Below are 15,969 nucleotides of genomic sequence, written 5' to 3'. Positions count from 1 at the left end.
AAGGAAGGCTAGTGGGACCGTTGCACACGGAGGGATCTAGCCCGCCTGGTTTCGCGGCTCTGCTTGCGGCTCTGAGGGCGGAGCGGAGAGCGGAGTCGGCTGAACCGGTGGGAAAACATCAGATATACCTGCGCAGGGGCGGAGACTCCTACTTGAGCAAGTTATTTAGACTTTTTCACCAAGGTAAGGGTCCCTGCATCCCATCTGGTTTACTTCCACCCACACACCCCGGGCGGGAGGACAGGGAAACTGAGGTGCCCCAAAGGGGAGAAACTTGCCCCGGACCCCGAGGCCACAGGGCAGGAAGCTGGGTTTTGTAAGGACCTGTTTTTGCCTTTCATTATACCCCGAGCTCTTAGCACAGTGTCGGACATGACGGGGGCATAAATAAATGCTTGTTGACTCACTGAGTCGTTATAGCTTTTTGCTTTTTGGAATTGTCTTGTTTTTATTGATAGCTTTTTTTAAAAGAGGAGAGGGGAAAGCAGTTCAACGAAATTAACCAGCATTTCAACCTCGGCTGCACGTGTAAGCAGCATCCCGCATTACGGTACCCCACTTTTGCAATGAAATGAGGGAGGCACGTTTTTTTCGTCTTTTCTCCAGGGCCAGCCTCAGCCAGTGTCATTACACTGCATGCGAGTTTGGGTTGAGTTTTTCCCCTCCGTTTATATTTTTGTAGTCATTGTGGCTAATATTTTCCTGGTTCCTGCATACTCTGCTCCGCATTAGTTCACATAAGTCTTCAAATATGGTTCAGTAATCCATTTCATTCACATACCACACTTTTGTTTGGCTGTTCTCCAATGAATGTTCTTTTTCTTCTTTGTTTCCATTTCTTTGCCATTGCAGAAAAAAACTCTGAATATTTTGGTGCATCTAGTGCCTCTCTGCCTTTGACCTTCTTGGGATATTTGCCTGGCAGTTGGATCAAATCACAGTTGCACCAGTGGTGTTATTTGTATGCCTTTTTCTGGTGTCCCTCCACCTTCACTGTTTTGTCATCTTTGCTAGTTTGCTGTGTGTTAGAAGAAACATCAGTTATTTTGATTTACATCTCTGTTAGTGATCTGAGGGGGTCTTTCATGTGGTTGTTAGTAGATTGCAGTTGTTCTTTTGAGAACTGTTTCTTCATACACTTTAGCAGTTTATGACAACTCTTTCATATGGAAGAAGGACTGCTCTAATTCATTTTGGTTCCCCTATCAATCATTTATTAAAATCCAGCATTTACTAAGTGCCTGTTTAAATGTCAAGCACTATACAGAAACGAGTGAAGGAAGACAGATATATTTGATCTTCGTATAAGAAAAAATTTTAGGTTAAGAATTAGAGTTGTCCAACAGTGTAATGAACTGGCCCAAGACATAGTAGGGTTTCCAATCAATAAAAGCTTTCGTAGAGGCTGGATAACTACTTGGGAAGTTACAGGAAAGGATTCTAGCTTAGCCAAGTATTAAATTCAATAACCATCAAGATTCCTTCAGACTTCGAGATTCTGGAACACTATGAGAAAAGCTGATAAATCCTTATCAGACCTTGGCCTAGGAATCAGGATCTGGGTTGATGGCCTTGGCTCTGACATTGACTCATTATGCGACCATATGCAAATTATTTAACTTATATGGGTCTTAGTTTCCTCATTTGTAAAATGAGGGAGTTAGATTAGATAGTCTCTAAGAATCCTTCAAAGTTCAAATGTCTTTTAAGAATCTATAAGGTTAAGAGTCTGTGAAAGGGATGCCTCTAAGGATGCCAGACTCCATGGGAAAAGGGTCCAACACGCAGGAAGCATATAAATAGGTAGGGGTAGAGAAGGTAAAGTTAATGGAAAACTTCCTACTTAAAGAGGTGTGTTATAAGCTGAGCTCTGGAGATACAATGCTGGCTTGGGAAATGACGGTGCCCATCAGGAGATGATAAAGTTGTGAAAACATGGCCTTTATTGGGGGATGTAGGGTTTTGTTTTGAAAATGTGACCATTCAGGAATATCTTACACCTTTCTCTGGGAAGAAGTTTTAGAAAACAAGAGTCTTTAAAATGTCATACATAAAAAATATCAGCTTACAGAAATGTTTGAGAGGATCATTGTCCTGCAAAAGGGCAGAAAGAATAAATAGAAATACCAAACCAAAGAGCTTAAAATAAGTCAGCATACCAGTAACTGAGAACAATGAAATTGGCAGAGAACCAATCTGAGAACCAATAAAGAAGGAAAAAGAAACCACAAAATTCTTGGTAGATGTCTTTGGTGGATAAGTGTCACTTTTAAATAAATTAATCAGGAATTGGCAATGCTCTGAAAATCACAAGATCAAATTAAGAACTTGAAAAAAGTAAAAATATTATATGGGAAATTAAGCAAGAACTAAGAGCTGCTAAAAAGTGGGGAGGAATTAATGAAGATGATGGCCAGTGAAGAATTTTGTCTCCCGTGAAGAATTCCCTCTACCAATGAAAACTGCTTTGCAGTTTTGTCTAAGAAAGTTGCCTAGAGCACAAAGGGGTTAATGTTTTTGCTCAGGTCACACAGCTAAGATGTTGTAGACCTAGTACTTGAACCCAGGTCTTCCTGACTCCAAAGCCAACTCTCTAGCCATCATGCCAGGCTGTCTGTATGAATAACAAATAAGATAAAATAATAAGAATCCTCCCCAAAAATCCATTGAAGTAGCAAACAGCAAACTTATCATAATGGAAAACAAAATTACATATGATGCCAACCAGCTGGAAACATAGGGGCATAGAAGAAAATCGCTGAATTGTAAACTTTCAAAAACCACAACAGCGTATGAAATAATGAAGAGTAAAGAAACCAAAAGAACAATATACATAAATTACTACAACAGCATAAGTAAAGATAACACCAAAAGTCAACCAGACTCAAAGCAGGGTCAGTGAACAATGTTGTACCAATTAGGTTTTTACAATTAAAACACACCATTTTCTGGTAACAATTGGTAAACTACAAAAGTAGGAATTGATACATACTACCAATCAAAATCACTTACTGTTGGGTAGTTTTAACCATCTTTGAGCAGGGGAAGGTATGTGGGTGTTTAGAAGGTGTCTGTTTTGTCAAAAAAAAAATCAATTTAGTTTTAATACTTTGAAAAATTAGAAGAGGGGGGCGGAGCCAAGATGGCGGCTGGTAAGCACGGACTAGAGTGAGCTCCGTACCCGAGTCCCTCCAAAAACCTATAAAAATGGCTCTGAACCAATTCTAGAACGGCAGAACCCACAGAACAGCAGAGGGAAGCAGGGCTCCAGCCCAGGACAGCCCGGATGGTCTCTGGGTGAGCTCTATTCCACACGGAGCTGGGAGCTGGGAGCTGGGAACGGAGTGGAGCAGAGCCCAGCCTGAGCGGCGTGGACGATCCAGACCGGAAGCCGGGCGGAGGGGGCCCTAGCGCCCTGAATACGTGAGCAGTTACCAGACCCCTCGACCCACAAACACCAAAGACTGCGGAGAAGGTTAGTGGGAAAAGCTGCGGGAGTGGAAGGAGTTCGCGGTTCGGCTTCCAGCCCCGGGGGCAGCGGAGGGGGGGCAGCTACAGCTGTTGTTACTTCCGGCTCCAGGCCCACCTGGTGGGGGGAATTGAGTGGCGGATCACAGCAGGGGTGCACAGCCTGCCGAAGATCTGAGCCCAGTCTGGACTGGGGGTCCTTGGGGAAGGAGGAGTGCGGCTCTGACAGAGCTGGCACCTCCCCCCCAAACGTAGAACATAGAACTCTGTAATCTACAAGCAGTCATACCCCACTGAAAAACTCAAGGGTCAAGTTAGTTGGTTGGGAATATGGCCAGGACGCGAAAACGCGCCCAGATTCAGTCTCAGACTTTGGATTCTTTCTTTGGTGACAAAGAAGACCAAAACATACAGCCTAAAGAAGACAGCAAAGTCATAGAGCCTACAACCAAAGCCTCCAAGAAAAACATGAACTGGCCCCAGACCATAGAAGAACTCAAAAAGGATTTGGAAAAGCAAGTTAGAGAAGTAGAGGAAAAATTGGGAAGAGAAATAAGAAGGATGCGAGAAAGCCATGAAAAACAAGTCAATGACTTGCTAAAGGAGACCCAAAAAAATACTGAAAAATACACTGAAGAAAACAACACCTTACAAAATAGACTAACTCAAATGGCAAAAGAGCTCCAAAAAGCCAATGAGGAGAAGAATGCCTTGAAAGGCAGAATTAGCCAAATGGAAAAGGAGGTCCAAAAGACCACTGAAGAAAATACTACTTTAAAAATTAGATTGGAGCAAGTGGAAGCTAGTGACTTTATGAGAAATCAGGATATTATAAAACAGAACCAGAGGAATGAAAAAATGGAAGACAATGTGAAATATCTCCTTGGAAAAACCACTGACCTGGAAAATAGATCCAGGAGAGATCATTTAAAAATTATTGGACTACCTGAAAGCCATGATCAAAAAAAGAGCCTAGATACCATCTTTCAGGAAATTATCAAGGAGAACTGCCCTGATATTCTAGAGCCACAGGGCAAAATAGAAATTGAAAGAATCCATCGATCGCCTCCGCAAATAGATCCCAAAAAGAAATCTCCTAGGAATATTGTTGCCAAATTCCAGAGCTCCCAGATCAAGGAGAAAATACTGCAAGCAGCCAGAAAGAAACAATTTGAATATTGTGGAAACCCAATCAGAATAACCCAAGACCTGGCAGCTTCTACATTAAGAGATCGAAGGGCTTGGAATGCGATATTCCGGAGGTCAATGGAGCTAGGATTAAAACCTAGAATCACCTACCCAGCAAAACTGAGTATCATGTTCCAAGGCAAAATATGGATTTTCAATAAAATGGAGGACTTTCAAGCTTTCTCAGTGAAAAGACCAGAACTGAATAGAAAATTTGACTCTCAAACACAAGAATCAAGAGAAGCATGAAAAGGTAATCAAGAAACGGAAATTGCAAGGGACTTACTAAAGTTGAACTGTTTTGTTTACATTCCTACATGGAAAGATGATGAGTATGATTCATGAGACCTCAGTATTAGGGTAGTTGAAGGGAATATGCATATATATATATGCATATATATATGTTTATGTATATATATAAGTGAATGTGTATGTATGCATGTATCTATGTGTATATGTATGTATGTGTATGTATGTGTATATATATATATATATGTAAAAGAAAGAGAGCAGACACAGGGTGAGTTGAGGATGAAGGGAAGATAGCTAAAAGAAATAAAATGAAATTAAGGGATGAGAGAGTAACTTACTGAGAGAGGGAGATAGGGAGAGATAGAATGGGGTGGATTATCTCCCATAAAGGTGGCAAGAGGAAGCAGTTCTAGGAGAGGAGGGGAGTGGGCAGGTGAGGGGGGAATGAGTGAACCTTGCTCTCATCAGATTTGGCCTGAGGGGGAATACCATACATACTCAGTTGGGTATCTTACCCCACAGGAAAGAAGAGGGAGGAAGATAAAAAAAAAAAATAAAAGGCAGGGGGATGATGGAGTGGAGGGCAGATGGGGGTGGAGGTAATCAAAACAAACACTTTGGAAAGGGGACAGGGTCAAGGAAGAAAATTCAATAAAGCGGGATGGGTTGGGAAGGAGCAAAATGTAGTTAGCCTTTCACAACATGAATATTGTGGAAGGGTTATACATAATAATACATGTGTGGCCTAGGTTGAATTGCTCAACTTCTTAGGGAGGGTGGGTGGGAAGGGAAGAGGGAAGGGAATTTGGAACTCAAAGTTTTAAAATCAGATGTTCAAAAACAAAAAAACTTTTTGTATGCAACTAAAAAATAAGATACACAGGCAATGGGGCGTAGAAATTTATCTTGCCCTACAAGAAAGGAAGGGAAAAGGGGATGAGAGGGGAGGGGGGTGATAGAGGGGAGGGCTGACTGGGGAACAGGGCAACCAGAATATACGCCATCTTGGAGTGGGGGGGAGGGCAGAAATGGGGAGAAAATTTGTAATTCAAACTGTTGTGAAAATCAATGCTGAAAACCAAATATGTTAAATAAATTAATTGCATTAAAAAAAAAAAAAAAAAAAAAAAAAAAAAAAAAGAAAAATTAGAAGAGAATACCATAAAAATTTAAAAATCAGTAAATCATGGAATAAGCATTTATTAAGTACTTAGTAGGTGCTAGACATTATGCTGAGCACGTTGCAGATATTTTTATATGTCATAACCCTTTCACAGCTATTATATAGATCAATTCTTAAATAAACAGTGGTAACTACAAAAGATAAAATAACATGATTGATTCCATTAAGTTTTTTAAATTTTTCAAAAAGTTATTACATCTAGGATAAGAAGAATAAGAAGATGGGGGAGGGAGGAACACTGCATTAGATTTCTCCAAAAAGGATCTGGTATCCTAGATATGCAGACAACCAACTGAACTGTTGTACCGACAGCAAGCAAGACACGTCACAGAGTATAAGTTTTAATTGGAGAATTTATTAGCCAACGACCGTCTGGGGCACAAGCAACCCAAATCAGAACGGCCCCACACAGGGCTCAAGGGGCCACATTTATACAAAAACCAAGGTGCAGTGGTTAATTATCTCTTGAAACTTATGGGCCAGGTCACAAGGTGGGGGGGGGGGAACAGGATCAAAGACCCTGACAGGTTATCTTTGGTGGTATAATCTTATCTATTGACATTCCTTGGAGCAGTCATGGAGCCCCAGGGACATTTGCTAAATGCCAAATGGCAAGGTCTTAGTCCATTCTTTCTTATGCAAACTGGGGGTTTTATCAGGGGCTGGTGGTCAGCAATAACTGGTTTCTCAAGTATCACTCAACAAATTTGTGATGAAAAGCCAGTTCCCCAATAGACAAATGACTAAAGAATATGAATACTTCTCAAAGAATTGCAAATCATTAATTGCCATGTGAAAGAGTGTTCTCAAACACTAATAAAGAAAAATGCTAATCAGAACAATCCTGTGGTTTGACCTCACACCTAGTAAATTGGCTAAGAGGACAAAATGTGGCAACAATCAGTGCTTAGAGGGATTGTGAAAAGACAGGCACCCATGCATTATTGGTGGAGTTGTACTAAGATCACTCTGGAAAGCAGTTTGGAATTAGGCAAATAAAATGACTAAAATGCTCATTGCCTTTGACCTAGAGATTCCACTGGTAGGCATATATAACCCAAGGAGGTTAATGACAAAAAAGAAAGGTACCATGTTCACTGTAATATTTATAGCAGCAGTTGATAGGAAGCCACTGGTGTTTGAGTGAGGGGGTGGGGGACAACAGGGACATGCTCAGACCTGCATGTTAGGAAAATCATTTTGGTGACTGAATGGAGGAAGGAATCAACTAGAGAGACTTAAGGCAGTCAGACCCACCAGCAGGCTGTTACACTGATCCAGGTGTAAGGTGATGAGTGGTGGCAATGCTAAGGAGAGAAGGGGGAATATTTGAGAGATGTTGCAAAAGTGAAATTGAAAGACCTTGTCAACAGCTTGCAGATGGGAGGTGGAGGTGGGGAGAGGTGTTTGAGAAATAGGGAAGAATCCAAGATGACTTCTAGATTGGGAATGAGGATGGTACTTACTAAAGTAATAGGGCAGATGGGGGGCAGGAAGGGAGGGTTTAGGGGGAAAGAAAATGAATTTTGTTTTGAACATGTTTAGTTTTTAGATGCCTGTTGTTGTTGAGTGTTTAGTTGTGTCTTACTCTCTATGCCCCATTTGGGATTTCCTTGGCAAAGATACTGGAGTGATTTTGCCATTTCTTTCTCCAGTTCATTTTACAGATGAGGAGCTGAGGCAAATGGGGTTAAGTGACTTTTCCATGCTCTCATGGCTAGGAAGTGTCTGAGGCCAGAGTTGAACTCAGATCTTCCTGGCTCCAGGCTCTAGCTTGTCCTGGTTCAAGATATCTGAAAGGCAGTTGGAAATGTGAGATTGGAGGTTAGCAGTGAGGTTAGGACTAGAATCATTTGCATAGAGATGGTAATTACATCCATGAGAGCTGATGAGATCACCAAGTGAAATAGTATAGGGGGAGCAAAGGGCCAGGACAGAGCCCTGAGGGACATCTACTGTTAGAGTGTGTGATCTAGAGGAAGATCCCACCAAAGAGACTGAAAAGAGGTCAGAGAGATAGTAAGAGAATCTGGTAAACAATATACATAATGACTACAATGCAAGTAAGTGGAAAGAACAGCCACCACCAAATAATAAAAAATGAATTTTTCAAAGTGATGACAAAGAAGTTTTTAACATTCTTTTTTTTTTTTAATTTTGAATTCCTAATTCTTTCCCTCCTTCCACTCACCCCTCATTAAGAAGGCAAGTAGATGTAGATGTGCAGTCATGTAAAACGTATTTCTATACCATATTTCTATATTAACCACGTTGCAGAAGAAAACACAGATCAGAAACAAGAAAAATAAAGTTTAGTTTTAAGTATGCCTCAATCTGCATTCACACGTTATTAGTTCATGGGTAGAATTTTTCATAATAAGTCCTTCAAAATTGTCTTGGGTCGTTCAAGAATAGCCAGGTCATTCACAGTTGATCATCATACAGTATTGCTGTTCTTTTGTATAATGTTCTCCTGGTTCTGCTCACTTCACCTTGCATCAAGTCTTTCCAGGTTTTTGTGAAAGCATCCTGCTCATCATTTCTTGTAGCACAATCGGATTCCATCACAGTCATCTACCACAACTTGTTCATCCATTCCCCAGTTGATGGACATCCACCAACTTCCACTTCTTTGCCACCACAAAGATCTGCTTATAAATATTTTTGTTCATATAGGTTTTTTTTCTTTTTTCTTTTTATCTTGTTGGGATACAGACCTTGTATTGGTATTTCTAGGTCAAAGGGTATGCACGGTTTCATAGCCCTTTAGGCATAGTTCCAGATTGCTCTCCAGAATGGTTGGATCAGTTCACAACACCGCCAACTCTGCATTAGTAGTGTCCATTCAAACAAATAACAGTCTCAGTCCCAGAAGAGATATGAGAAGACATGTCCCTCTACTCTTTTGATTGATGGATATGGAACATTACATATATCATCAGATTTTTTTGTATTTTCTGTTTTTTTCTTTGTAATAAACAATCATTGGGGGGGGGTTCCCTCAGCATTATTTGCTATTTAATAAAAATTTAAAGCATACCAAATGAGCTCTAACTGGCAATACTGTTTACTTTTTCTTTATAATAAATTTATTTTTTATTTTTAGTTTACAACACTCAGTTCCACAAGTTTTTGAGTTCCAAATTTTCTCTCCCCCTCCCCTCCCTGCTTTCCCCCCAAGACAGCATGTAATCCAATGTAGGTTCTACATATACCTTCACATTGAACTTATTTACATAATAGTCCAGTTGTAAAGAAGAATTATAACCAATGGAATGAATCATGAGAAAGAAGAGACGAAATCAAAAAAGAACAAATAGTTTGCTTCAATCTGCATTCAGACTCCATAATTCTTTCTCTGGATATACATAGCTTTTTCCATCATGAGTCTTTTGGAGCTTTCTTTGAACCTTGTATTGATGAGAGGAACCAAGTCTATCAAAGTTAGTCCTTACAGATACCATGTGTCTGTAATCATGTATAATGATCTCCTGGTTCTGCACCCTTCATTCAGCATCAGTTCATATATGTCTTTCCAGGTTGTAATGAAATCCATCTGCTCCTCGTTTCTTATAGCACAGTAGTATTCCATTACATTCATATAGCACAACTTGTTCAGCCATCCCCCAGTTGATGGGCATCCCCTTGATTTCCAATTCTTTGCTACCACAAAAAGAGCCGCTATAAATATTTTTGTACATACTGGTCCATTTCCCACTCATGTGATCACTTTGAGATATAGCCCTAGAAGTGGTATGGCTGGGTCAAAGGGTATGCACATTTTAGAAACAATCATTATTAAAGAGCATAAGGAAAAGGAGAATAATACTGGGGAAAATTTAGGTGATATAAAAGCTAACATCAATAAAAATATGTATTTTTGAAATTTCAAAGTTTTAAATATGAAGCCAATGATTGAATTGCCAAATGAATACAATTTTGTATTTCTTATAGTAAACCAACACCATCACACTATAATCACAATATCATTGATGGAGAAAGAAGCCACATTCTCTAGTACAGGCCTTATACATGTTCCTTTCGGACATGTTGTTGGATGTGAGAAATGGCGAGGGTCTCAGTTAGCCCAAGGAATGCAAGGTTAGTATGTAAACTTTTTTTTTCTGCTTAGTGCCCCATTCCTTCCTGTGTAATTTATGATAACATAGAACTCATTCTCTTGTCTATTTTAAGGGAAGATTAAGCTCGTCTTTGAGGAAGATCTGACACTAGCGGATTTTCACCTTTCTAATAGATTCTGTATTCTTTATATTACTGAAGCAGATCTGGTGGCAGGAAATGGCTATAAAAAAAGAATTGTTCGACTTAGAAATGTAAGTACTAAGCAAATGAAAAATGAGAATTGACTTGTCCTGCCCCTCTTAGAATTGGCTGTAAAACATCCATTCAAGAAACACGTACCAAGTATATGCTATGTTCTAGAAACAAATATGGACTAAAAATATCATTCCTGCTATTGAGGTATTTACAGTCCAATACACTTGCTCCAGGGTGAGCAACTATCCAAATGTAATGCATCAGCAGAGCCTCTTGTGATGGGAAAGTGATTATTTATTTGCAGAACTTGTTAATAATTTGAGATTTCCTAAAATTGCTGAACATTCCAAATATATGTACTATTGCATCATTCCTCTGCAATTCTAATTGGGTAATAAGATCTTCTTAGACCTTTAAAAGTTGTTATAAGACAATTTTATTGCATAATAAAGATATCTTCATTGTATCAGTTATTTTTCTTTACTGAAGGCCAGTAATCTTCAAGGGATTGTAATAGTTGAAAAAACACAGATGAGTGAACAGTACTTTACAGCAGTGCAGAAATTTGTTGTACTGGAACTTGGAATGGCATTGCTTCCGGTATCCAGCCAAATGGAAGCATCCCAGCTTATTATCCAACTGGTAAGGACATGCTGATGAGCATTTCTAACTTTTTAAGAAGAAATTTTTTAAGACCTGAGAGATCCCTTCATTACAACGTCCACCTTTACTCTGACCTAGTAGGCAACATTGAAAATCCACTTAATACTGAATTAGTAGAAAGCTGTATTTGGGAAATGCACGGTCAGAATTTCCTTCAGTAACCTGAACTTGACACATTTTTCAGCCCTAAATACAAGTGAATGACCAATCTTAATGTATACTTTCCCCATCCTGAAATTTAACTGTCAGTTAACTCTTTATATATCTAAAAATATTAGGCTTTTTTGTCAATGAAATAACTGTTCTGTGTACTTACTGGGTGGATTATCAATTTTATTGTATATGTATTTGTCATATGAACTCTTTAATTGATTTATAATAATTTATAATTGATTATAATATAAAGATAATTTTTATTGGTTTTAATAATTTATAATTGACTATTTGCATATATCCACATATATATGCACATTTCCGTCCTGTAGAAGTTTGCAGTATTTTTCTAAAAAATTTCTTTTTGCCATAATCTGATGCTTTCAAATAGGTTTGAACAGCATATAAACCTCTTCTCCCCCATATATCAACATCCTCAGCCTCACACTGCTGTTCTCTTCTGCTATCTAAAGAGCTTTGATTCCTCCAAGGAGGGGAAATCTATCCTAAGGTGACACTGAGTCGCCATCTTGAACAAACCCACCAGAGATATGGTCTACACTGGCAAAATAAAGTTTTGTTTAACCAGGAAAATGAGTTTACAAAGAAAGTTGCCAGAAGGCTGTAGGGTATCATAGTAATGTTTTTTTGTCACTCTGCTTTAATTAATTTTATACTGTCATGATAATTCCCAGACTCAGGTGTTATTATAGAGATGGGGGAGAACTCTCCTTTTATGATAACACTTGTATACCATTTGGGATTAGAAGTACTATCTGGAGCATTTTTTGTAAAAGGAGTTTAGATTTACCTTCACTGTTAGTATGAGACTAAATTTTACTTGAATGAGTAAACAGATCAGTCTTCTCAATGGTGATTTTCACAATATAAAAAAGTTCTTTTAAAATGAAAGCATTTTTTTTCTTAAAGATTACAAAATTAAATTAGTTTCAACAAATATTTCCTAACTACCTACTACATGCATGAAGTTAGTTTGCTAGGCCCTAGTTATAGACAAATAAGATAAATGACATTCCCTAGCCCAGGGGTGGCAAACATGTGGCCTTGAGGCCACATGGGGCCCTCTAGGTCAAGTGTGGCCCTTTGATTGTTTGGATTCAGCCAAAGGGCCACATGGAGGACCTAGAAGGCTACATGTGGCCTCAAGGCCATGGGTTCAGTCAAGGAAAAAAAATGACATATACACAGATAATAGAATGTAATGAGTACCACAGTAAAGACCCAGCATGCTGTAGGGAAATTTGAGGGGGGAAACCATTTCTTCTTTGGATATTTGTGAGGAGGAGGAAGAATGAACAGGGAAGGATGTGGTCCCTCAACCAGGCTTTAAAGGAAGAAAACTGTAAAGAGCCTCTCAATTCACAGAGGCTTCATGGGACATACAGGATAAGTTCAGGGAACAGCTTTAGTTTGACCGAAAGTCTAAAGGTAGGTTAACACCAAATTGTGAAGAGCTTTAAGGGCCAGAATAAGGAGTTGAAATTGTTTAACCTAGAGACAGCAGGAAACTACTGAAGATTTCTGAATGATTTGGTTATGCCTGTGATTTAAGAAAATTTTAACAGTGGAGGAAGAATTAGAAATCAGAAGAAGAAATCAGAGGCTAGGAGACCAGTTAGAAGGATATTGTCAGTGTCCAAGCAAGAAGAATAGGGGGCCGACCTAAGGTAGTAGCAGTGGGAGTAGAGAAAAGGGAATGAATGCCAGAGATATTATGGAGATAGAAATCAAAAAAACTTAGCAACTGACTCTTAAGGATTCAAACCTAATTAATACAGAGGTTGGTGGAAAATTAGAAAGTTGGTGGGGTGAGAGGGGAAGTTCATTTCTGGACATGATGAGTTTGAAGTACCAGGGGAACATCTAGTTAGAGATGTCCAACATATAATTAGAGATATGGGACTAAAGTTCAAAGGAGAGGAACTAGATATATATAGAGAGTTAGGAATCAGTGGTGTGGAGGTAACACTTGACTGTAGGAGCAGGTGAAGTCACCAAGGTAGAGAGTAAGTAGAACAGAGGGGGCCAAAGACAGCCTTGGGGAAAAGCTATATTTAAGAAAAACCAGTAAAAGAACCAGGAGAGAACAGTGTCAGAGAAACCGAAGGGGAGAAAAGTGGCCACAAGGCAGAGGTGAATCAAGGTGGATCCTGATCTCAAAGTAAAACTTTTACTAATTTTAAATTAGGACTTAATAGGAAAATTAAGTTTCTTTTGAGGGAAATGAACTCAGATTCCTTTGTTGTCTTCAATTTTAGGTTCATGAACAAACCAAAGAGCGCAATAGGAATCCTTTTCTTAGGAAGAAAAGCTGCCAGCTTTCTGAATCATCAGTACTTCAAACAGTACAGCAGATACCAGGAGTTGGAAAAGTGACAGCCCTGCTTCTGCTGCAGGAGTTTTCAAGTATCCAAAAACTGTGCAATGCATCTATCCAAGAACTTGAACAAGTAGTTGGACATACGCTAGCAGAAAAAATGCATACATTCTTTACCCAGACAAGGTGACAGGGCATAATCCTAAAATAGTTTTTGGCCCTCCAGCATCGCCAGATTGTGATTTTCTGTACCAAGGAATTTGCTTTTCCATCTTTTATCAAGTATCAAAAGGAAAGGTCAACTTAGAACGATAATCTCTATAGTCATGTTTTAATTAGCTACCCCTTGGCCATAGGTCTTAAACTAGCAGACCAGACCCTGCTGTTCTTTGACCAGTTGTCTAAGATGTTTTTTGTGATTAAGATGATCAAAACTTGAATGCAACATATCTTATTCTTTAGAAATTTAAATCAGTTTTAATTTTTAAAAATAATTAGTTTAAAGGAAATTCATAAATGTAGCCTTGACTGTAACATCAACCCTTTTAGACTTCCTCAGACATTTTAGATGGTTGTTAGTCAGAAGCAAGAGTCAGTGAAATGTTACGTTATCACAGATGTCTGAGGTATTACATGTAGTCTTTTGTTCTGGTCATAAATTGTAACTGAGGATTAAAGGACTACAATTTAAATAAAGCTTTTGGTGCCTTAAAATACCAAGCATTTCAGTCCTGGTTAAACATCTAGATAAACCTTGAAAGGGGGAAAAACGAAGAGAACAAAAGATAAATTAATAGTTATTTATTTAAATACATAAGCCTCTACAAATGTAACGCTAAAGGCGCTATTTGGATACATTTTCACAATGCTCCCTTAGGATTTTCATGATTATGATGAAACTAAAATTTGGAAACTCCTGTTAAATGGTACATTTAGCAATTCATACTAAGTTTTCTATATTATTTAGGTACATAGCAAAAAAAAAACTCATTACTTAGAAAAAACATTTGAATTTTAAAAGTCTTACATAGAGCTTAAAACTTTAGTCATATATATATTTATTGCAAAGAAAATGGGCTTTTTTTAGCCAGAGGTTTATACAAGGTGCATTTATGCACTTTCCTACTTTAAACAAAATGGAAAATGTTTTGAGTATCAAACAGTATAATATCTACCCTGTAGATGGCATTTTTATCTAACACTAGTGTGTTAGCAACATGAAAATTATTTTTAAACAATATGTAAAGTCAAAGCTGGTTCTAAATAGTCTCTGCTGCTAAAGTATTAATTATGAAATTTGGCACTAGATTGCATCTAGAACCTGCAACTGTGCAAGTTTGTCATTCATTTTGTATAGCAATCAAAGTAAAACTTGTCATTGAGTATGCAGAATTATTTTTGATAACAGTAACTCAAATCCACTACTGTAGTCTGGATACTAGCTGCCATGTTGTATAGCAATTACTTGAATTAAAATTAAAGAATTTCTTTTTTTTCAGACTCTAATTACATAGTGAATATCAGCAATATTAATTTAAAACTGATACAAGGACAAGTAATAAAATTAGTCATGAAGACTATCCTTCATATTTTCAACACTATTCTATATACAGCACTATATGCAATAAATAACTTGTAGCAATACACTGACACACTTCAAACAGAAGACATAATGGCTTCTGTACATCCAGTTTCGGCACTTTTGTTTAGGATACAAATGCCACATGCAAGTTTAAAATCTAAGAAAATAGGTTTTAAATATATTAATAAATTTCACATTATGGCACACATATTGAGAGCTACTGAGCATTTAGAAATAGCTTCATTTGCTGAAATGTTAATACAGTGAACTTTCTGTACTGAAAAGACCAAAAGGAGAAGGAAGTTTCTTCTTATTCTGGGGTCTTACCACCCCAACTGATGGGAGACAGAGAGTGCTAGCTGACTTCTGTCTGTTTTTGTTGGTTCCCCAACTCAAAAAAGACAGTTTTTTGGAGATTTTTTTGGTTTTGTCGATTTTATCATCTTCTATGGATAAGCAGATCATGGAGTATGTTTTCTGCATTCCCACAGAGTAGGTAGCACACTTATTATGCTGTATAAAATAGAAAAGGGAAAAAGTCATCCATGAGGAGTTATTATATACTCAAAATAAGACATTAAACTTGTGAAATATTTCATGAGTTTATAACATTTTACAATTGTAGTTTTGAAATTCAGGCTTCTACTTATTATGTCTGACTTTAAAAATTACTAAAGGAATAACTATATTAATAAGTATTAATATCTGCTTAGTAACCACTATTGAGGGATTGCACAGGATGAGAACATGAATATGAGACAGGGATTCTTAATCTTTTTTGTGTCCTCAACCCCACTGGCAGTTTTGTGGAACCTATGAACACTTTCTAGGAATGATGTTTTTAAGTGCATAAAATAAAATACA

At 38.1% G+C, this 15,969-nt stretch overlaps 2 protein-coding genes across 2 annotated transcripts in view; one reads left to right on the top strand and one right to left on the bottom strand.

Moving 5' to 3' along the window:
* Positions 1-4: 4 nt before the first annotated feature.
* On the top strand, positions 5-15,021 carry FAAP24 (FA core complex associated protein 24). Its single transcript, XM_036749042.1, has 5 exons — positions 5-183; positions 10,046-10,192; positions 10,286-10,425; positions 10,859-11,011; positions 13,465-15,021. Exons 2-5 carry the CDS (start codon positions 10,084-10,086, stop codon positions 13,711-13,713), a joined length of 651 nt encoding a protein of 216 aa, XP_036604937.1. The 5' UTR covers positions 5-183; positions 10,046-10,083; the 3' UTR covers positions 13,714-15,021.
* Positions 14,310-15,969, bottom strand: part of RHPN2 (rhophilin Rho GTPase binding protein 2) — a 65,716-nt gene continuing 64,056 nt past the window's right edge. Inside the window, exon 15 of the mRNA XM_036749040.1 lies at positions 14,310-15,618. Within this exon, the coding sequence (XP_036604935.1) occupies positions 15,361-15,618 (258 nt within the window). The 3' untranslated portion in view covers positions 14,310-15,360. The remainder of the gene's footprint in view (positions 15,619-15,969) is intronic.

Source organism: Trichosurus vulpecula, chromosome 3, assembly GCF_011100635.1.
Source record: "Trichosurus vulpecula isolate mTriVul1 chromosome 3, mTriVul1.pri, whole genome shotgun sequence".
Classification (NCBI taxonomy): Eukaryota; Metazoa; Chordata; class Mammalia; order Diprotodontia; family Phalangeridae; genus Trichosurus; species Trichosurus vulpecula.
Note: the sequence above shows the minus strand (reverse complement) of the source record. Positions and strands in the feature narration are given on the sequence as shown.

Excerpts from the sequence above, each read along its gene's own strand:
- FAAP24 (XM_036749042.1), top strand. The coding sequence starts at position 10,084 with ATGGAGAAAGAAGCCACATTCTCTAGTACAGGCCTTATACATGTTCCT. Across the intron at positions 10,193-10,285 it reads GTTAGCCCAAGGAATGCAAG|GGAAGATTAAGCTCGTCTTT; the intron begins GTTAGTATGTAA and ends GTCTATTTTAAG. Across the intron at positions 10,426-10,858 it reads GAATTGTTCGACTTAGAAAT|GCCAGTAATCTTCAAGGGAT; the intron begins GTAAGTACTAAG and ends TCTTTACTGAAG.